The sequence below is a fragment of the Puccinia triticina genome, chromosome 5A (assembly GCF_026914185.1).
Source record: "Puccinia triticina chromosome 5A, complete sequence".
In the NCBI taxonomy this organism is placed as follows: Eukaryota; Fungi; Basidiomycota; class Pucciniomycetes; order Pucciniales; family Pucciniaceae; genus Puccinia; species Puccinia triticina.
Window position 1 is genome coordinate 3,597,715 of NC_070562.1, and position 22,083 is coordinate 3,619,797.

The window sequence follows — 22,083 nt, forward strand, 5'->3', positions numbered from 1 at the left end:
CACCCGCCAGGCGGTGCCATGTGCGGTACCAAGTGCTTGTCTGAGTGAAAATAACAGGCGGTACCCGGGTGCCAAATGCCATCTTTAGGGCCCTGGCGCAATCAAAAAGCTTTTCCAAGCCGGCCAGAATACCAACAAAGGGAAGGCCAGTAGCAAATTTTTGGGGCAAACATGCTCCAGACCCCAGTTGAGAAGAACTATTGATGATCTCAAGGAGTTTGAAAAGGGCACTAAAATTAACCCTGGGATAGCCTTCTGCTCAAACGCAACTTGCCAATGCACACTCTGTAAGAGGAGTGTGCCAGTGCACTTGGATATGGAAGGGTTTTTGCCCTTGAGGCTAATTACTGGTTATCATAGCAATTAGTCTAAATTCCCCAGCCTTGATAAGAAATTGAAAACAAATAAAATATAAAATTCATTGGCCAGATATTTAATGTACCTGAATATAAAATCAAGAATGCATAATAAAATGTAGGACATTTCAAAAATATGGTGCAACAATCTCTGCGTTGTTGAACCATCTTACATAGAGGTCATTTCCTTTTAATTAGTGAAACAATCAGTCTGCTCTGTTTTTCAGAGAGGCTGAGTGGTTTTGACCATGGGAGAAATCCAGCATCTTTGAGAATTGGAAGAGTTACTTGACAAAAGTAATGATGATGGGAAGTATCCCTGAATCTTCTGTGGATCTTATAGAATTGATCAAAGAAAATTTGCTCACTTCCAAAGAACATGAGAAACTTTGTTGTATTCCGGGTCTTGTAATTGTATGATAGAAATTTCAATCCTGCTTCTGACCAAATCAACTGGTCTTTGAAGGATTCATCAATTGAACGACGGCTTTTAGGGACTTTTTGACTGTTAAAAACTGCCTTGCAAATCAAAAACTGAACATTCCTTCCTTCTGAATCATTCTCAACACCCAAGAAAGTTTTTCCACCTGCCACTACTCCATTGCTTTCACATAAGCTGAGTACATGGAGAAATTGATTTTCCAAGTGATATTGCTCCTCATTGAATACAGGACCTTTTGTCCCATGACCTAATGCATCAATCAATGCTGAATTCAATACCCAAATCATTCCATAAAATCCTTTCAATTTGTTGTAATATTTTTCCTCCATTAATATCCTCTGTATGGGTTTTGCTAAGACATTCATTGTGTTATTTTCTTTCAATTTATGTATGCAGGACATGAAGCAAGTTGAATATAATTTTTGATCATATTCAATTCTTCCTTTATCTTTCAGTTTTACAAGGTAAGCAATGTGATACCATTTTTCTTTCAATTTCCCTCTTGATAGATCCATTGCAATTTCATTGATGGAACTAATATGTAATTCTTTTTCTATCTCACTTTCTTTCCAATCCATCTTCTTAATGGTAAATTTCAGTTCATTGACAACCTGATTAGGGAATATTTCAGAATTGGGGAGCCCTTCCATATGCTTCAGTGTTTCACATATATCATGCTTCCAAGGAAATATTTTGAATGAAGAAAGCTTTTCTATTGATCTATCAGTTTTGTGCTTTGGATGTAAGTGAGCAATTTGCATCCTGTTTATGTGTGACAAGAATCCATTTTCCTCTGGGAATACAATCCTCCATTTTTCACTGTGCTGTGTTTCATAGTAAGAACGTAACAAAGTAAAAACTGCTTCAGTAATGCATGATTGGCTTTCAGATACTATGCCTAGCTGTCTTTCAGAATGTTGTAATAACCTTGTGATAACATAAAATGAACCTTTTGAATTCTGTGAGGTGATTGCATTTTCAAGAAGCCATAAAACATGTTTCAAATCAGATTGAATTTGGACCCAATGTTCTTTTCCCTGTTTTTCTACCATTTGAGGGGGTTCTGCCTTATTAGTGCCTTCAAAAACACCCAGAATCCATTTATAAACTGAAATTGTCTCAAATGCGCACTCTTCCAGGTTTAGATTTCCAAAGCTTTCAATAAATCACAGATTCATATACCAAAGGAGCTCAGAGAAATTCCACACAGGCTGCTTGAGCTTGGCAGAAGATGTTGGAATTCTTGAAAAAAAATCATTCTCTAGTCCCATTTTTGTTTTAATTATTGAGGAAAATTCTTCAGTAAATTCCAAAATCTTGTCCTGAAAATTTGAGTTCAATTTCTGATCATCTGGGTCTGCCATGTATAGTGTAGCAGCAAATATCCATGCCCACCTCATCTTTGGCTCAATTTGGTGGGCAAAATCCTTTGAATTGTTTTCATCTTGAAAACTACTTGATTCTGTCTGTATACTTGTTCTCCCTTCTCCATATCCATTTCCCCAATCAATTTTGAAACAATTCTGGCCTTTAAAGAATGTTCTTTGCAATTGAAACCCATCTGATCCAATTTTTTTGCTTCTTGTGGAGGCAGTTACAGCCATTTTGAGCCCTCCTTCTAAGCTGTTTGAATGAATCTCATTGAGACCTTGAGAGGCCACAAACATAGTTTTGTTTTTTTGTTTTTTTGTTGGATTGGCATGATTCTTTAAGTGCTTGGAATATGAGATTTCAGTTTCCATTAGATTTTGGAACAGGGTAAGTTTGGTGTTCTTTGTCCCTTGAGAAGTCAACATTTGATGTCTTTTTGAATCATGTGAAGGTAAAAACTCAGCTTCATTTAAATTTTTGTGAGGCAGAGTTTCTACTCCCATGTCAGCTGCAACTTCATCAATTTTCTCTGAGTGATGATCCAACTCAGGTTTCAACTGTGTGTGGAGAGCCTTTTCATTTTGAAGTTTTACATGTGAAATGGAACCAACTAAGCCTTTCTGAGATTCTGTATTGGAATTTGATAATTTGATTGATCTCTTAGCTGCAATAGACATTTTATCCTGAGGCATAGGAGCCTCTCTTCTTTTACTTGATTCTTCTGACCAATTTGGGGAAAAATTTGGGGGTAATTGAGGTTCAAATCCCAAGAGAAATTCTGAGATTGAATCAATCATCAATGTGGGTCAGACTTCATAGTACTTGTTCAAAACTACTAAGAGACTACAAACTTACTTTGTGGACCAAATTCCACAGATTGCATGATATCTATTTGTTGCTCACTTTTGTGATTTGCTGATTTGTGGCTGGTTGTCTGAAATGTTTTACCCATTTTACCAATTTGATGTTCCCTGGAGTGCTTCTTGTATGAAGTAGATGGTCTATCCAATGGGTAACTCACCAAAGAGGTTTGGATTAAATTGGTGCTGCCCACAGTTTTAAGCTTCTTCAATGAATTGGTGTTTGAAATGAGTGACCCAGCTGGAATAAGATCAGAAATCTCCCTTTTGTTTGATAGATTTCTAGAGGAAGAGTTTCTAAGCGACTCGAATCCTACGCTGCTCTCATGCTTGCGGTGTGCCAAATCTTTGACCTTCAATGACTGGACATGCTTTCCTGATTGTCCATCTGACCAAGGTCTTTCATTTGAAGCCTCTTTGAAAGAAGGAATTTGGATGGGCATTACACTTTCCCTGATGTGGGAGGGCTTCATGTCAGCACTAATTGGCTGATTCGGCACTTCTGATGGGTTAGTACACCAGGGCCGTTGCTCCGAAGTTTCTGTGTAAGAAACAATTCCAATTAATCCCACATGTTCTACTCCATTCAAGTTAAAGCTACATATGCAGCATCAGTCTCACCTAATAACTGGAAAGGTTGCTCTCCGTGTGGGCCAGGCAAAGTTCGTCTATCGAATGGACCTATGCGTGAAGGAGTTGAAGTTACAGGTTTGGATGGAGATTGAGAGGATGGTAAGCTCGAATGTGCGTGTTTACGAGAGAATACCAACTGCAACAGTGTGGCACTGCTCACCCAAGAAATCTATCTCTTTCAAGGCATTATCGATCGATGCTGGGGCTGGTTTGAAGGCGCGCTGTGCCACAATCCCTTCGGCGGAATCATCAAGACAAGACACTGCGGCTACGACGACATGCAGAGGTACGGGATGTACATTTGATCAGCGTAGACCAAGCAATCAACCGGAGTTCAAAAAGCCTACGGTTGCCGGCGTCTGTTTGGCTCGAGCGAGGGACGTTAAACGAGTGCATTGAGTCTGATTTGGGGTCAGCTGTGCGGGCAGCGGCGCTCCCATAGTTGCCCATCGAAAGGCTCAAAGCTAAAGGATCGGGGTTCTCCGTAGGGAAGCCGCCCAGATTGTTACGCGGAAAATGTCTTGATTGACAAGTCAGAATATGAAGGATGGGTGTAAGCATAAAAACCAATAACCAACATATGTTCATAATCCCGTGATTGAGTCGGTATCAGTCCCCCCCGTTCATCTGAGGGCAAGTGCAATCTTACTAGAGAGACGTATAGGACATGGTGAGCAAGATTGATAAACAGGGATCGCAAGAGGAGCTTCATGTTTTTGAGGGCTGCTCTTTCTGGCAAGTGTCTCGGGACTTCAAGTTCTGGACGGGATCCAGCTGCTTTATGTGTGCACCACACTGATGTTCAATTTGACGCAGGTATCAGCAGTAACTGTGAGTGCCCGGGGTATTTCCAGCAAAATAAGGGCTTTGAAGTTTGACCGCTGCGTGATCTCTGATAATAAAGCCGGTAATGGCAGTACTTGGTTATTTCTGATGGTGGCACAATTCTCACTGATTGCACTGAAACCACTTGGTTACGTCAGAGATGAGCTTATCTGCTTCAGTGACACCCCAAGAGTCGCGTTGTTTGCATGACCGTGTAGAATTGTGGGACTGTATCATTGATTTTCTGCAGATAGGTTTCACTTGGGTTACGCGCTCGTTCAAACCAGTTCGTCACCTCCCACGATAAAATTCGACTGCCGACGCGACTATTGTAAAACACCCGGAGCATCTCCAACTGAGTGTAGCGCAACCGCCGGACTCGGACTTTTCACGAGGATCTGTAATCCAGCGAGATGCCGTCGACTGGCAGCCCATCAAGGGGAGAAGGCCGAGGACCGACGGGATTCTGTGCGGACAGCAATTTGGGGATCTGGCTGACCGAGACCGGAGGATGGTTCCATCCCGGCCTGGTGTTCGGAGCCGGTTCATCAATCGCCGATCAGGGGGAGCGGGCAGGAGCGGCGGGTCAGTCGGAAAAGCAGCTTGACCGGACGAGGCTGTTCGTGGTACTAATTGCTCGATGAAAACCAAACCTCGGGACGTGCGGATGGATACATAGCTCGGGACATGGGACTGTCGGTTTGGGCAGATGCGCCGATCAACAAGCACGATGTCCTTGCCAGCTGCCCCGCCCAAGCGATCATCGACCGCAACCACAGCCTCGATCGGATTGCGAAACTCGTAGCACGGCTCCGGCACTCGGATAACGATAAGAGCCTTCCTGTGTGGCCGGATCCAGACTCAATCGACGCCTTCTTTCTTGGATTCCTCGATCGGACGGTAGTCAGTTTCTACTTGATCCTTACCAAACTTTCGCTCAGGTTAAAGAGTCGTCGACCATCCGCACAAGAGGCGGAAGAGGGTGAGGGACAGAAGTTTCCTTTTACTCCCACTAGGATTTCTATGACAGTTGATGATTTTGAAGATCCGTATCTCATTTCATGGTCATTGTTTTTCAAAGATCCGAGTCTAGTCGGCCCGCTCACCGAGCTCTTCTCCTTCCATGAGGAATACGTCAGACTTTTACCGGAGGCAGAACAGCTAATGACGCCGCTATTTTGGAACGATGCCGAGCTCGACAGAGTCCGCTCGACCTCCTTGCTTCCTTCGGTCGACCAACAACGCCAACTTTGGACAAGCGAGTACGAGTCTCTAATTTTGGGCGAGAAGATTCGCGGTCTGTCGGATGACTTGCACGCCTTCATCCGTCAACATGTCACCTGGTAATGTTCAACTCAGTTACTTTTATCTCCCCATCAAGGTTCACACTGACCGGATGACTTTCTCATCCCAGTCTAGATTATTTTTGGGCCAATACGATCGTCAACTCTCGCTCGTTTCCATCCACATTACTACTGGCCCCCTCCTCATCCAATAATCCCGACCGAGCCCATTCGCAGCGGCCTTCATCCGCTGCTCCAAACGAATCTGCACCCATTCTTTTGCCTGGTGTTGATATTTTCAATCACAAACGAGGCTCCAAAGTTGAGTGGAGATCAGTTCCACTTGATTCTCTTCATCTCAAGTCCATCGAGATCGTCTCCTTGGAAAATCAGATCCCTCGTGGTAAATCTGTGTTCTCTCTCTCTCTAGTGAAATTAGTGAATGGCTGCATCTTAAAGTGGCAAATGAATTCAGACTGATTTTGGTTTTTCTCTTGTCGGGCAAAAAAAAAAAAAAGGTGAACAGGTGTTTAACAACTATGGACCGAAGTCAACTGGGGAATTAATTCTTGGATACGGGTTTGCATTAGGAGAGGAAGACTGGAAGAAAAGTGGAGGGGATCAGGAGGAGACGATGGTGATGAATCCGGACGATTTTTATCCGATCAAGCTGAGTGAGCCGGAGGAGGAACAGGCCTATTCGCCGTTGATCAGGGAGATTTTCAGCCGGTTCAAGCCGGATGGCCTGTTGCATCATGTACGAAGAGATGGGCAGATACCATCACTGTTGATGGGACAACTAAGGATCAGTATGATTTCTTCGGACGAAGACCTCCTCCTAGCTTCCAATCGTCTCCAAGATCATCTTCTCCTCCCTCCTGAGTCTTTCTTAGACACTTTTCACACGGCCATGGCCCACAAACTTTCTTGGGAAAATGAACTTAATTGCATCGATTGTCTCGCCTCCTTGGTCAAGTTCAGACTCAACCAGCTCCTCGACTCCCATCCTTTTCTTCCGGATGCCGATTGGGATGCTCAAGTCAGAACACCCGTCAAACGGATGATTCAAATCTATTTAAACGGTATTTAATTTTCTCTCCTTAGTTTCTATTTCGCTTCTGACAGGTCTTTTCAAATTTCTACTTTTTTGTTATGGAAGGCCAAGTCCAGATCCTCAAAGAACTTTTGAAAGTCACAGAGAATACATTCCAGATTGCTATCGAAAACGCTCGAGCTGATGGTTTTCACTTCGACTCTGATGATGATGATTGATTCATTTCGACTCGATGAAAAGAATAAACATACCTTATATCCTCAGTCAAATGTTAGTCCACATTTGTCTTGTAAGCAAAGATATCCACACGATGTGTGTCCAACCTGCCATCTTCACATGGTAGCAAGAGGCAATGCTTGACAGTCAAAGAGCTCAAAATAAGAATTCACTTCTAGATTCCAAACAAGGTGGCAATTTGCATTGGGATACAGATACATACAGTCACGGGAGAGATACATTGGTACCCCCAAAAGCTCATTCTAGAAGGCCAGCCTACAAACTTGAAGTCATGAGGATTCAAGAATGAGTGTGTAAAATGATTTTAGAGTGTGCAAAATGACTTCAGAACAATGAATATAACAAAATAAAAAGTACTGGAACATCAAAAAATCTACAAAATTGCTTGCATTAAATGACCATTTTGGAAAATCTTCAATACCATTCCAAAAAAAAAAAAAATAGATTGACATGTCAAATGAATGATAATAAATGAAAAAAATGAAGTCCAAAATCCATTCTGAAATTTTGTGGGCAGTGAAAACACATCAAACACTGGTTTTTTGTTGGCTGCAGTGTAGTTTAGACTTTTTGATGTGTTTTCACTGCCCACAAAATTTCAGAATGGATTTTGGACTTCATTTTTTTCATTTATTATCATTCATTTGACATGTCAATCTATTTTTTTTTTTTTTGGAATGGTATTGAAGATTTTCCAAAATGGTCATTTAATGCAAGCAAAAATTTTGTGATGTTCCAAATACTTTTTTAGCTTGTTATGTTCATTCTTCTGAATTCATTTTACACACTCATTCTTGAATCCTCATGACTTCAAGTTTGTGAGTTGGCCTTCTAGAATGAGCTTTTGGGGGTACCAATGTTTCTTCCCAGTGACTGTACATGAAATTATGACATTGCAGATACTGTATCTGTTTCAGTGTTGCTGGAGGCTTTTGCTGTGCAGTGTTGGTGGCCTTTTTGCCTCTTTGGCCTTGGCTCTTAGATACCTACTGCCTCCCAAATCCCCCAACCAAGTGGTAAGCAAGCACTCACATGGAGATAAGCATCTTTCCTTATGGTCCATATTTCCTGTGCCATATTTTGGACAAGAATATTCCTTCCCTTGGATGCCAGTGACTTGAGCATCTTGCTGGAAGCTGATTGTGCACTTGCATGCATAGTGGGGCAATTGGAGCAGAAGATACCTGGGATTCTTCCACAAGATTGCAGGAAGACTGAAAAGTTTTTATTTTCCAAAGAAGGAGAAGGCATCAGGCCATTTGCATAACTGTAGTAGTACAGGAAGATGGGGAAGAATCAGGCCTGCACTTGGCCAGTTCTTGGCTTGGCAAATTTGATTCATGGAGATGTTGTGACAGGTTGGAGGTGGTAAAAAGGATGTGAAAAGCTGCTTCAGGCTCACCCTCAGCCCAGAAATTTGTTCAAGATGTTACCTGATGTAGTCTGCCCCAAGCCCACAAATCTCCCAGATATCAGAGAGATGATAGACACAGCCACAATATAGGTCACGTAATCTGAACACTTTTCAAATGACCTTAGATACAAAGCATTTTAAACAATTCAACCCAACCAGTTTGTGTTGTTTGTTTTCTCCCACAAGCAGACAGGAGCAGTAAAGAGAAAGAGAGCCAAAAAAGAAAAAAAGAAAAGAGGAAGCCAAAGCTAAAAAAAGGGAGGCCAGGAGCAAAGGAAAAAAATAGTTCAAAATTCATAAATAAATAAATAAGAAAGACAAGTCTGGAGGGGACAGAGGACTACTAGAGAGGCAGAAAGAGCGCAGAATATGGAAGGTAGAGACTAAACAAAGGTTGTTGTGGTTGTTGGTTTCTCATGCAAAAACAAAAAGGAAAGAAGAGGAATGCATGACTTCTTGTTCTTCTTCTTCGGATTATTAAAAAACAAATGGCCTTTGTTGGGAGAATCGCGGAAAAAAGGAAAAGGGGGTTTCTGTATTCTTTGAAAATTGACTGTTGATGAGAGAGCAGGAGAAGAAAAAAAAACCAGGGGCAAAGGGGCCATACGGCCGAAGAAAACCAAAAGAATCGTGAAAAGAATCGAGCGTTATAAGAAGAGGTGTGAGCGCAGGTTTCTGGAGACGATGAGGAGAGGTCTCGGGGGTCTGGCATCGGGTGATAAAAAGCGCGGGAAAATTGTCCTAACAGCAGGAGATGAACAGGACCTTGTGAGGGCCCTCTCAAGATCAGCTTGGAAGATTGGCTTGCTGCGTCGGTGTTTATCGATTGCTGAGGAACCCTTTCTTCTTCGTTTTCTCTGGAGTCAAGGGCCTGCCACTTTCCAGTCGACGCTTCTTATCTTCCAAGTCCGCTCTAGAAAACATAAATAAACGTTAGCCCGGGGAGCTCCCATTTCATCCTTCATTGAAACAAAACGCACTTTTGCTTCTCAAGCGCTTCTTTCATGTCACGATGTCTGTGGTATAGCTCTTCTTCCGATTGCTTCAATTTAGCCTCCTTTTCAGCCACTTTTTGTTGGAAGACCATCTTCATTTCGGCCTCCATCTTTGCCAGCTTGGCCTCATGGAGGGCCCTCTCTTCAGCCATCTTAGCAGCAGGACTGTAAATCAAGGTACCGCACCGACCGCAGAGGAAAGAATATGTCAATCATCTGATCAATCCAAGGCACCTTTCTTTGCAAATAGTAGAGGATGAGCTCTTACTTGACTTCCTGGAAGACTGAGTGATCTTGAGTGACGCCTATGGAAATCAATTTCTCCGTTCGGTAATTTTCGTACAACACATTCGCAGTGTGGTCCTTCAACTCTTCCATGTGTGTTCTGATCAGCATTTGTCTTAGCTTGACAAAGTCGCAATGTTCCTCGTTGTCAACTTCGATGATTCCCCATGGATATTGACGTCCTCGGCATTGTCGGCCATCAGCTGTTTGAACTTCCGAGTCCGAGCCGACAATTGCGAATGGGATTTTCCGCTGCAAGAACACCCACGGTGAGCAAGAAAAAAGATCAAGACGAGGTGCGGATCAACAGACCATGATCTCCTCATTTTCAGCGATGGTTTCTTCATCCTCTTTTTCGTACCGACGGGCTTCGTAGATTCGAATATTGTGAAATGCAATATCCGCCAAGATCTGGATAAGAATGGCACCAGGTCAGCGGGAGGATTTGATTTGTGTATCAAGAACTAGCGGGATAGAATCGAGGGAAGCTGAATGATTGACTGACTCGTTGCTTAAACGCAGCAATTTCATCATCCGTCATCGTGTCCGATTTGGCGATGACTGGGATAAGATTGACTTTGGTGTGAAGACACTTCATGAATTCTACATCGACCAGCTTGAGTCTGAAGATTACGATTAAGAGATAGCAGAGGATTAGCCGAGATGTGGGATGTGAATGGGGGCAAGAGTAAACATGACTCAAACGAGTGTCCAGTGGGCTCGATAAAGTAGATACAGGCGTGGATTCGGTTGTCGACGATCTTGGCACGGTTGACACGATTTTCCTGTTCGAGGTAGCCGTCAAATCGAGCTTCGATGTTCTCCAGGATCGGCTTCCATGACTCGGAGTTGTTCACAAAGTCCCCATAGCCGGGAGTGTCGACGACTTTAAGTCTCAGGCGAACGCCAGCTTCCTCGATATCTAGACAGGTGGAATGGATCGTCAGCCCGGGATCAACCCTATGCTGATGGATGATAAAGCATACCGGCAGAGATACTCTGGATGGCAATCGTCCGTGGCCGTTCAGCATGGGGTCCAGGATATTCTTTGGGAGGGTAGAGTGTTGTATTAAAAAGGGTATTGATGAGAGTCTTCAAAAACAGATGAGCGTCAGAAACCGAGTCCAGAGAGGATTTCCATCCACCAGATCCATTGTTCTGTGGTGCTGGGGAGTGATGACTCAGCGGTGATAGGGTGGCGTACAGATTTTCCCAGGCCACTTTCACCGACGACCATGACGGTGAAGTGGAAGCCCTTCCGTACTGATTTACGATGGACTTGGTTGGGCAAGTTGGCAACTGGAGGAGAGGTGATCGAGCATCAGCAGACCGGAAGAGGGACACGAGCAAGACCCAAGCATGAACGTACAGCCGACATATCCCATCAGTTTTTTGCGTACAACATTCGCAAGAGGCTGATCGGAGTGTTCCTGGCTGAGGTGGGCTAGATTCAAACCAAGCAAGTCAATGTGTGAGTCCGAAAAGCAGTCACGCCGAGCACGAGGAGGGGGGAATATTATAGACGTGGTGGGTGGTCTGGATCGATGCGACTCTCAAGCGCGGAAGTGGGCTCTCCGGTCTTAACGGGTGCATAGACGACTGCCGGCCCCGCCTTGAGAACGAACTCCTGCTGAGTGGAGTGATAGCTCACCTTGGGGGTGGTCGGCCTGAGAGTAGTGGTCAGTCTCAGACATCCTGGACAGTGATCTGCTGGGGCGATCTGGCTGTCTGCTGGCTCGGAGTCCGCTCTGTGGATGTGTTCGTCCGTTTCTCAAGGGCTGGCGGGGGGTGACGAAGGGCGGGTGGAGTAGGATGGCAATATGCTGTTTAGGGGAGGGTGTGTGCGGCCAGTGAGGCTGGCAGTGAGGCTGGCGGTGACAGGCTGCCTTCTTGACTTCGAGACAGGGGCCGATCAGAATTGGTCGACGGCTTAAATGCGACCCCAAATTACGTAACCACACCTAATCAGCCCACCAGTCATCTCCATCAAAATCAGCGTGCTGGCACCCACAACTTGCCCCATGAGCTAATCTTGTGGGGGTATTTACTTTGGTTTTGATCACAGAGCATCATGCACAACTCATCCTCTGTTGAACCATAAGTTGAGGCATGCCCAGCATACAAATCCAACTCCCATATGATCACAGTGACCTCTCCTCAAATTACATATCTTTCATTTAGTCAATTTTCAGTTTAACTGTGTATCTGTCTAGATGGGCAACCCAATTATACCTTCCATCATTCAACTTTTAAATTATATCAGAGTACTTGATCCACCGATTCATAAAAGACAAAACCAAAGCTATAGGGAGGCAAGTATCACATTGTTTCCAATTATAATTAGACCTTTCAAGTAGCATTAATGTTGTCAATCCCATCAAAGATTGTGAAATAATGGAAACTTCTCCAAACAGTTCAACTAAAACTTCTACAGACCAAAAACTGCATACATCTCTCAAGTTGAGAAAGATAAATATTGTAGCTTGAGATACCTCCCATTTGTTTTTTAGCTCAGCTCAACCTGAACCAACCAGTTTGAAATGTTTGGTACTCAGCTTGAAAGTAACAAAACTGTGCTCATTTCTCTTGATACATAATGACACTGAATGGGCTAGAACAGTTCAGCCTGCGTTGACACATATAAACTCTGTTTGCCCATTCTCCTATTTCAAATCATTTGAGCTCCCCTCCTACACTGATCCATATGAATCTCTAAAATATTGGTGGAATATTGCTGGGTTTCACTCCTTGTGTTTTTCCCTCAGCCCATTGCATGTCCTAGAATCATCGATAATTGTTTTCTCAGTTTTGTGGGATTCATTAGAACTCTTCAGCTAGGAATCTCCTGGGCAGTATGGTACACACGGTGCAGCAGCGTAGCAGGGGTATCAAGATTCCCATGATCCTTTGTGTTTGTATGTCCTCAGGAGTTGCCCATCTTTTACATACTCCGCTTCGTTCAAGAAGCCTCCGGCGATGTCAGATCAGCTCTCTTTGGCTATGGATCCTTCTTGGTAATTAATTGGCCATAATTGGTCATCATGGGACGGAACTTAATGTCATCAACCCAGGGGCTGGTCAATAAAAGCCCCATTGTTTGCGAAATTGGAGTCTGATAGTCCCCGTCAGACAGGGAGCCTGACCGTCCTGCAATGCCCGCGGCCTTGATCCGCAGATCTTGATGACACCGACAGCCTTAGGCGAGACGATAGATACCCGGTCAAGCGGATACGTCCGCAGTTCATGACATCGGATATCGGGCCGGAACAAGTTTCGTGAAAAGAGGATGGAAACGGAAGTTATCGGATTTCCAGGTCGACAAGGTTTAGGCATGAATCCTGCTGAGCGCCATGTGTTTTGGTTGCAGTCAATTAAAACTAGTCAACATGACTTTTTTCCGCTTGAGCAAGCGCGTCTTGTTTCCTGGAGCCAAGCTCCGGCGGCCCGGGCGGACCCCACATGAGAGTACGGTTTGATCAAGATGAGTGGATTGCTACTCTAGTCAGGTTTTTTATGTGGAGCCATAAGGAATCTGATTTCTTTACAACAGACGATTCAAAGTTCTTTTTTGGGGAGGAAGAGATCGTATTAATTTATTCGGTTTTAGTTTTTCCCGCTGATGAGCCATGGGAGATATTCAAGCCACTATACTTCTCAAAGACCTGGCTGCCATCCTTGACCACCTCGGCCGTCTTCAGAAACATGCGGTGTTTCAACTCAGTCAGCCATTCCACACCTTCCACGCCTCGTTTGATCACCTCGTCACGGGCTGCAGCAGATTGGGGGAAATGGTGATCTTGAAGCTTGAAGAGGTATGACTTGAAGTTGTGGGTTGTTGAGGGTAAGAATTGGTTGGATGAGAGGATAAAGAATGCGAGCGGTGAGAGAAACCTTAGAGGGAACGCTCGGTTTCGAGCAAGAATCGATCCCGTCATTGTCCCGATTCCGACACTATGTATATCAGATTGAATCAGTTCCATCGCTTTTTTTAATAAACCAAGAGAGCCAATTTGCTTGGTGTGGAAGAAATGGATCGACGCACCAGAGTACTGAAGACGAGGTGGATTCTTTTTGGTCGATGAGGCTACCCAGAGTTCCGGCGACCTTTTTCTCTATATTCATTCCATGACCTAAGACAAAATTGAATCGGTTCTCGAGATCCTTTTTGAAAGATTGGATATTCTGTCGGGCCCAACGAACTTGGGGCTGGAGGGGAAGTTCAGTTTTGACGAGTATGATTTCCTGGCAAGGTTTGTCATAGATCGGCAGCTGTCATGGAATGCAATGTGAGCAAGAACAGCTGATTAGCCTCAGAGGATAGGCCGAGTCTGATGAGACGAGTGAATGGCTACTTGCCTGTGTTCGAGATGGATAGGATGCTTGCAAATCAGGCGAGGGAGTAGCAGCCATGTTGAACTGTTGGTGGAGTAGCGAGCCAAGTTGGTTGATGCTTTCCGCACGGCGATTGCAGTCGCCGTCATACACACCATCACCCGGTACTTCGGTACAAGCATACTGTATGCGTGTACTCTGGATCCTGGCCGCTGACCTTCCGGCTCTCCGACTCAGTCCTTAAAGTTCTTGGCCATGGTAAGACTTCATTCGGATGGTATTTCTGGGGGTCAATTAACATCAAATGGACTGATGCATGTGCACGGGTAATCAAGAAGGCTCAATCAGCTTCAAACACTTCTCTTACCATCATTTTCACCATCCTCAATCTGACTGACAATTGGTTCCAAATAATTCATGCTTTGAGTGGATGGATGATTTATCCAATAAATCCGCCGAATCAAGTTCAAAATACTGACCCCGCTGGGCGGCTCTGGAGTTTGAGGCTGGGTCTGGCCATGGAGTGAGGGTACCACATCAAAGCATGTAACTGCTGAGGGCTTCTGATGCATTTTTTGTGTCAAAATACGTAGAGGGGTCTCAGTCAGATGGGATTGCATTAAACGTGGTCATGGCCTGTAGATAATTCATCACAGGGCTAGACTTTCCCCCAGAATTATGTATTTTGTTAATTTCTATGAATCAAGTTAAGCCGCCGGTGACCACTTCTTCGAATACTTTTGGCGGCGTGATGTCGAAGGAGTGCTGCCAGGCTCTGTACATGTGGGTCGAATGCCGCTCTCCCTCTTCACTTCAGGGGAGTTTGGTTGATGGCTGTTGATGTTCTATGGTCTGAGTTCATGGGCAGGTAAAATGACATATTTATGGTGTTACGTCGGGTGACAGCTGGGCGCCCCCGGTTCACGTACAAAATCGGTAAACCTTCCCAACCCCTGCCGGAAGTCCTCCGCACCAGGGAAGCTGACCTCAAGCACCGACAACCCCGTCACTCCAGCACACACAACCAGATTAACATCGAAAATCACATATCCAACCCACGAACGAAATGGTAAGTCCTCCCTCTCTCTATATATGTTTCCCAAAAGTTTCGTCCACTCGGTCTGATTAGTGCTTTGTCGATTTTAAAGCCTTCTTCAGCTGGGGCTAGCTCTTCTAACTCCGGTTCGGCGCACAGAGCGATGTCTTACACTCATCTCGCCTGGTCAATCGGACATATTGTAGTCCTACTCTCGACTATCTGGAATACCCTCGGTATCCTCTTCCTTCAGTCACGACCTAAAGCATATTCTCTGGCCTACGGCGGTCAGCCTTCTTCTCATCCGTCGACTCTTTCTTCAGTCACTGAAAAACTCCCTGTCCATCATGATGAATACTGATTTCATTTTTCATTTTTCTCCAGGCGCAATACTCTCATGGTCTATTGTCGTCTACAAGTCTTTGGGTACCCCATCCCTCTCAAAAGCGTATCTCCAACGAGCAGCAATGGACGAAAATGTACAATACTTAGTCGTGGCGCTTTATTGGTTCTTCTCAAAACCAATCTTTGGTTGAGTTTTTCTCATCGCTGCCTTCTTCTAAAATTAAGTACAGTTTTCGCGCAAAATCTAACTTCTAATTCTCAACCCTTGTCGCTCTTTTGGGGCGATTTATCAGTTACACTTTTACCCTTCGCCATTTTCAGTACATTTCACAGTTGAGTCAAGCTTGGTTTTATATAATACTACTCTGAGACTTTTTGTATTTCTAACTTATCACTTTCTTGTGTTGGTTTCCATAATAGGCCTCTCATTTATTCGCACTTCATTCTTGCCCAAGGTACCGTCCAAGAAGGATGCATCTGGTGCCGAACAGCCGCAACAAATTGGGGTCGTGCTCAGTCGAGGTATTCAAAGCTGGGTCAAACAGAACTATGAATCAGCTGTATGTTGTTTTTCTTTCCATGTTTCTTAGGAACGTCTACTATTTTTTCCCCCGATCTTGCTTACACTTATAGTCATAGGTGATATCTGAACTCCTTCTCAAAGCTTAATGACATTGGATTATCTCCTGAAACTTTGTTCATAGATGTACTGTGTAGCTATCGTTGAGGTTCTAGTAATCCAGGGGAGAGTGACGCTAGGAGCCCTTACATTTCAAAATAGGTTCGTTGGTCTGATCACTTCCTTTGCTCGAATGAGCAAATCGTGTTTCCCTGTCGGATTCAGGACCCAAGTAAAATACATCACGGAATTAACATGATTTATAATTCAGCTTTCTGCACCCACTGTTCTTCGCACATTTCCTCCGATTGAGATATTACCTATCACCCCAGACGAGATCGGCCGTATCCGTCGTCAATCAGCACATTGACCACTATCTTGATCATCCAAGTTGCCCAGCCGTGGTTAAGAAAGGCGTAAACTTTGCCCGGAGTCTTGTAAGTCATAAAAATACATGACATATATTTTCTATCACCTCGATCATGTCATTAATGTTTATTTTCTTTCCAATCAGATCACGCAATACGCCGACTCAATTATCTCAACCACTGCTGCGCATCCACCTGGACGGACAGCGCCTCAAACACCCAATTCGGTCAATAATAGGACTCCCAACTGATAAAGCAGCCTCATCATCGTCATTCCCACCACTTGGAAAATAAAAACAAACAAACGAGCGTCCAGGAAAAGTGAGAGTCTTTTGAGATGGAGGAAGCGAAACCAAAGAATCAAGCAAGATTCTTTGATTTTTTATATACACGTCTCCGTTCAGAATCCCACTGTCTTATCGTCGGTATCGAAAGAAAAAAACTCGTTGGGGCCTTTCCTTTGTCTTTCTAGTTTGAATTCAAGTGGTGATTATAATCTTCTCGTCGTACCTCTACTTCCCCTGTGTTTCACCTCTTTCTATGGATCGGGAGAAATTTGAACATATTAGATCTATCATTTGATACATCTAAACAACAACAAAGCATAATTTGTGACTGTGTGCATGCACAGCGTAGTTAGAATGTTCAATGCTTTTGACGTGTCACAGTTCAGTGAGCTGGGCTAAGGGTGGAAGACCACTTGAGCTCCGCCGTTTTCTCGGCTGTTTCTTGTTCGGATATCAAGTTCAAGCATTCTCATAAACACACAAATGTTCATTTGACAATTCCCCTTTGCATAAAGCGCAAACATATTCAAGTCCTTGTCGGACACCAGACAAATTTATCACTTTCAAAGTTTCACGTTGTAAATAATAAGTATGTATGGACAATGGAGGACTTCCCGTCGAGATCTACAGACCCTGCAGAACCAGATCTGTAGCCCAGGGGACAACAGCATCTCCCCGCAAAAATTTCTGCAGGGGGCTGCAGATTGACGGCAAGTCCACCAATTAACCTACAAAGAGGCTTCCATTTAACATGGGTCATGCAGCCTTGTCTCAAGTAACGAAAAAACGGATTGATGCGGAACGGGAGGGGTTGACCAAAGGCTGCATTGGGCCCGACTCCCAGAGGCCCGAGTGTTACTGCTAGTCACTAAAAATATCACCTGTTACTGGGAGTCGAACCCAGGTTACCAGGACACAGTCAGGCGATCAAAACCTGGTGTCCTAACCACTAGACGATAACAGGATGACGTAAACGCCAAAATATGCGGTTTTATCCCAACGGCAAAAGACTGGAAGATGAGTGACAGTATCAATGTGGACTGATGAGCAAGCTGGAGGTGGGCAGGGTTCTGTCTAGGCTCTACATAGTATGGTGGGTTGCGTTGAAGACGAAGGTCTTGCGGTCTCTTGCGGTGCGCGTGGATCGGCTATGTTTGGGTGCGGATGAGGTGGATGCAAAAGGATGCCAAGTGATGTCGAGCGACATTGAATCCATAAACATCACTTCAAGGCATTCCCTAGATACAACATACGACCGACGCTGCGATGGCTGCTGAAACTCAATCCCAACGGCCCTCTAACCAAGGTATGATCCGATCGGAAAATCGACATGTCCCCGAGGCTGTTTGTGCAATGTGAGTTGGCTCACGTTCGATCATTCTGTAGAAATCGTTAATACAATCCGAACACTGGGCGACGAAATTCGAACGATTGCTTCGAAGGCTGGTCAATTAGAACGCGACTCTGAGGAACACTCGTCAGTATCCAGAGCTTATTAAAATCATCTCCTGCATTACGATCAGTTCCTAACTTTATGTTCGCTTACTCGATGTTTTCTTAGGGTGGTCGTCGAGACCCTGAAAAAGACAGACCCTGGTCGAAAATGTTTTCGAATGATCGGAGGGGTGATGATCGAAAGGACAGTTAAAGAAATCCTACCCGACTTGGAAGAACATCGTTCAAATATCAACGAGGCATTGAAAACCCTACTCTCTCAATACCAAGCCAAAGTTAGTTACTCAACTTAGCTTCAGTTCATCAGTCAGCCCACCTTCCAGATGTCCGGCACTGACTCGTTCCCTACTCTCTATCCACCCTCAATGACTAACCTGCGGATCAAGAACACAGAGATGCAGGATTATCAGAAAAAATGGAACGTAAAAGTCACTGTTACGCCTTAACCAGCTACTCTAGACTCAACCTTCGAAGCCACGTACTTGAAAAGCGTGAAAGGCCCAATATAGTGGCCCTCTCGTGGCTCGGGCTCTTCACACCCACCATTTATGACAAGTCTCATCGATACATGTTCGCCAAAGCTCTCTCCCTCAAGATACAAGGCAACCCTATTAGTTAAGCACACGAAGCCTTGCATACCTAAAATGTAAACTTAGCTCCCGCAATATCAACATGATAAATTGAATCAGTCACTATCCTATCAGTTGGGAACCTGTGCCCTGTTTGGCCTAAGCAGCTAAACCACCGGATAGAGCTCACTTGATCCCAAATTGAGGTGCAATCATGACCTTTGTCATTGCCACAGTCTATCTCAAGTTAGCTTTCCACATACATTTTCAAAACCGCAATTCATAGACCGCATCTTTCAATATCTTCTCACACGATATCACCAAGTTTAAAATGCTATAGGATCGCCCAGAGAAGTGTTCACCGGGGTTTTTTCAGATGCCCATCAGAATGGTGTCCGAGTCGAATAATGATTGATACATATAAAAAGAGATAAGGACTTGTATGTAAGTTAAAACGACAATCAATGTCTTATGTCAATCCCATATTGATGCCCTGAATGATGGGCTTGTAGAGATTACGCAGTACAAGTAGTGATGCAGACCGAAAAAGGGTAAACCGAAAAAGGGGTAAAAATAGACGGTTGATTCTCATGGCTGAAGGAAAAATGGGGACGTATACAGCATTGCCGTTTACGCGATCGTTAGCATATCAATTTTTCTAACAAAGCTACCTGCACTACCAGAATAATGGTTCAAAGGGCCAAGAGAGGTTTTCTAACATTTTCCCTTTTTTATCAAACAGGCAGCACGTTCAGCGATCATGTATACCGTGGACTGGGGGTGGCCTGGTGGTAGCGAAGGAAAAGCTGAGGCATCTACAACACGAAGTTTCTTGGTGCCGTATACCCTGAAATGGGAATCAAGCACTCCGCCCTGCTCTTTGGTTCTCATGGAACAAGTACAAGCAGCATGCCATACTGATACGAACACGCAAAGTTTGCCCTTAGAGTGGGGTTTGAATAGCATGTGAGATTTATGGAGGAAAGAAGCTTACCCGTCATTAGATTGTTCTTGATCCAATCAAGAATTTGATCATCACTGCTGACTGAAGGACCTGGTACGTACTCCTGGCCATCAAGGATAGGTTGCATGGCTTGAGCTGAGAAGAATTCCCTGGTCCGCTTGAAAGCTTCAACAGCGATCCTTTGATCGACGGGGTCAGTAAGCCATCCTGGGTCGATCAGAGGGGGGACGGATGCATCATTTGAAGCAATCTTGACAGTCCCTCGGGACTGCGGGGCGACCAAGGCTGCCAAAATGGTCACAAACTCCTTTCCGGTATCCGTGCCAGCTAACAAGTTCAGCATATGAAGATCCGAGAAGTCGCCCACAAGCTTTCAGAAACAAGAACCTCTTGGTTAGGACGAAATTCACCAAGGGCTAAACTCTTTACAACAGCAGAGGGAAAACTCACCCCGGCTGCACTCAAGTATTCGACGTGAGGCCAATCAGATGGGTAGGAAGAAAGTGAACTTGCGCGTAGCTGCTTCAGCTTTGAACTATTGAATCTTTCAAAAGCAATCATATCGGCGGCGTTATTCGTCAAAGGTCCTAATTTTCGTCGAGTAAAATTCAAGTATTGAGAGGTAGCGTAGTCGGGGTTTGCCGCGATGCGAGTCAGTGTCTGAATTGAATGAACTGGATAGGTAGGTCCAAAAAATATACTACATGGAGGTTTAAAGATTGTCACCGAGAAAGGAGTTGAGCACAACAGATTTCCTCGCATGTTGAGTAGCTGGACTCAACTGATCTTGCATTCCCTGTCCAACATTCGGATTTGCAACGCGTATTCGAATTTTGTTAGCTGTAAGCTGATCCGCAGGCCCAATCCCAGCTACATAATTCAATTTGGATATGGAGGATTTATTAATACGCTGTTTGGTTTTATAGTTTCCAAGCACCTCAAACTTGCTCGCGCAGAATAACTTACAGACCATAAGTAGTTGTGGAGACTGGAAGGTGCCGGCCGAAACAATCACTTCCTTCTTTGCAAACAGCTTATCCGCTGAACCATTCAAAGTATTTGTGAATTCAACTCCTTGCGCTCGAGGTGGCGTGGATTCGTCAAAAGAAATCCTTTGGACCATGGCTGAAGTGTGCACTACCAGATTCCGTCGCAAACGTGCAGCATCAAAGAAGGCACGCGAGGAGGACCGATGACTGTTTTTGGGATCGATTGTTGTTGAAGCATATTGCACTCCACTCAAATTTCCTCCGTTGAAGTCCTGGATTGTAGGAATGCCTTTCTCATTGAGACTGAGTTGCATGTACTTGGAAAAGGGCTGGGGCATGTTGGGGTAAGAGACTTGAACAGGACCGTAAGATTGGGTGAAAGCCAGGCGATCATATTGAGCTGCTGGTAACTCCTGTCGCAAATCATGCTAGAGAAGATATCATTTGTCAATATCTACGGCGGTCTTGTACTGAATTTTTCCTCCCAAAATGCAAGCTAACCTTAGGAGCAGTGAATGACACACTCTTTTGATAATCAGAATACCGTTTTTCGAAGGTCCAGTCGGGATCCCCAGTTAGTTCAGCCCATTTGTCTATGGAGCCTTTGGATGCGCGTTGATAAATCATAAAGTTGCGTGCCGAACTGCCTCCAATAGTTTTTCCCCGAGCGTACCTAACTGTGCGACTGTTGGCCCCTAATTGTGGTTCGGTGGTAAAACGCCAATCGATGGCATCGGTCATGTTGTCCTCTACAGATTGGTTCACTCATCAGTTTTTCGTCAGTTCATGGTGCAAAGCCATAGTCACGGCTAGGTTCAACTGGTCATATAGGGCAAATATTTCTCACCCGGCTTGCTACCACATCCTACAGTATCGGATGCCGGAGTGTCAACCAATAGTTTATTCACTGCCGATAGATCATAGTCTATTCCTGCTTCAACAACTGCCACACGAACATTTGGATCTTCGGCAAGACGGGCGGCTGTAAGGAAGATTTGAGGAATTGTAAGGTAACTCAGCTCACTATAAATATTATCGCGGCCTAAAATTTGCAGAGACTTTACCTATGGTCATACCAGCCGTACCGGCTCCAACGATAACATAATCGTACGTTTTTCTCTTCAATGCAGCACCTAAACCTTGATGAGTTGGAAAGTCAAAAGGAAAATGCTCTTCGACAATGACCGACAGAAGGTTAACTGACATGCAGCAGATGACAGCGTAAGTCACAAAAGGGGATAGTCTCATCCTGAAGTGGGGAAAGATGGGTCTGGTTATTAGTCCCGCGATGACCGACGGAATCCTAAGAGGGGTTCGGTATTTGAGCAAGTCTAGCAGCCTTCAATTTGTTTTCTCAAAAACAC

General features: G+C 44.5%; 7 protein-coding genes across 7 annotated transcripts; 3 read left to right on the forward strand and 4 right to left on the reverse strand.

Moving 5' to 3' along the window:
• Positions 1-3,781: 3,781 nt before the first annotated feature.
• PtA15_5A445 (uncharacterized protein) lies at positions 3,782-4,112 on the reverse strand (the record flags this gene model as incomplete). Its single annotated transcript, XM_053169207.1, has 2 exons — positions 3,782-3,930; positions 4,010-4,112. The coding sequence occupies 2 exons, from the start codon at positions 4,110-4,112 to the stop codon at positions 3,782-3,784; spliced, it is 252 nt and encodes an 83-aa protein (XP_053020427.1).
• A 788-nt stretch (positions 4,113-4,900) lies between these two features.
• PtA15_5A446 (uncharacterized protein) lies at positions 4,901-7,042 on the forward strand (the record flags this gene model as incomplete). Its single annotated transcript, XM_053169208.1, has 6 exons — positions 4,901-5,072; positions 5,167-5,469; positions 5,569-5,830; positions 5,902-6,173; positions 6,289-6,852; positions 6,930-7,042. The coding sequence occupies 6 exons, from the start codon at positions 4,901-4,903 to the stop codon at positions 7,040-7,042; spliced, it is 1,686 nt and encodes a 561-aa protein (XP_053020428.1).
• A 2,252-nt stretch (positions 7,043-9,294) lies between these two features.
• Positions 9,295-11,449, reverse strand: PtA15_5A447 (uncharacterized protein; the record flags this gene model as incomplete). The annotated part of the gene is made up of 10 exons (XM_053169209.1): positions 9,295-9,388; positions 9,456-9,635; positions 9,739-10,007; positions 10,068-10,166; positions 10,261-10,378; positions 10,461-10,677; positions 10,742-10,847; positions 10,960-11,054; positions 11,125-11,199; positions 11,407-11,449. 10 exons carry the CDS (start codon positions 11,447-11,449, stop codon positions 9,295-9,297), a joined length of 1,296 nt encoding a protein of 431 aa, XP_053020429.1.
• Positions 11,450-13,348: 1,899 nt separating this feature from the next.
• PtA15_5A448 (uncharacterized protein) lies at positions 13,349-14,165 on the reverse strand (the record flags this gene model as incomplete). Its single annotated transcript, XM_053169210.1, has 3 exons — positions 13,349-13,706; positions 13,798-14,024; positions 14,112-14,165. 3 exons carry the CDS (start codon positions 14,163-14,165, stop codon positions 13,349-13,351), a joined length of 639 nt encoding a protein of 212 aa, XP_053020430.1.
• A 988-nt stretch (positions 14,166-15,153) lies between these two features.
• On the forward strand, positions 15,154-16,706 carry PtA15_5A449 (uncharacterized protein; the record flags this gene model as incomplete). Its single annotated transcript, XM_053169211.1, has 8 exons — positions 15,154-15,156; positions 15,236-15,410; positions 15,508-15,654; positions 15,762-15,800; positions 15,889-16,028; positions 16,173-16,249; positions 16,359-16,524; positions 16,602-16,706. The coding sequence occupies 8 exons, from the start codon at positions 15,154-15,156 to the stop codon at positions 16,704-16,706; spliced, it is 852 nt and encodes a 283-aa protein (XP_053020431.1).
• A 1,302-nt stretch (positions 16,707-18,008) lies between these two features.
• PtA15_5A450 (uncharacterized protein) lies at positions 18,009-18,643 on the forward strand (the record flags this gene model as incomplete). Its single annotated transcript, XM_053169213.1, has 4 exons — positions 18,009-18,048; positions 18,129-18,219; positions 18,304-18,472; positions 18,584-18,643. The coding sequence occupies 4 exons, from the start codon at positions 18,009-18,011 to the stop codon at positions 18,641-18,643; spliced, it is 360 nt and encodes a 119-aa protein (XP_053020432.1).
• An 837-nt stretch (positions 18,644-19,480) lies between these two features.
• On the reverse strand, positions 19,481-21,967 carry PtA15_5A451 (uncharacterized protein; the record flags this gene model as incomplete). The annotated part of the gene is made up of 8 exons (XM_053169214.1): positions 19,481-19,683; positions 19,761-20,100; positions 20,181-20,430; positions 20,513-20,600; positions 20,697-21,147; positions 21,221-21,468; positions 21,567-21,701; positions 21,784-21,967. The coding sequence occupies 8 exons, from the start codon at positions 21,965-21,967 to the stop codon at positions 19,481-19,483; spliced, it is 1,899 nt and encodes a 632-aa protein (XP_053020433.1).
• Positions 21,968-22,083: the final 116 nt, after the last annotated feature.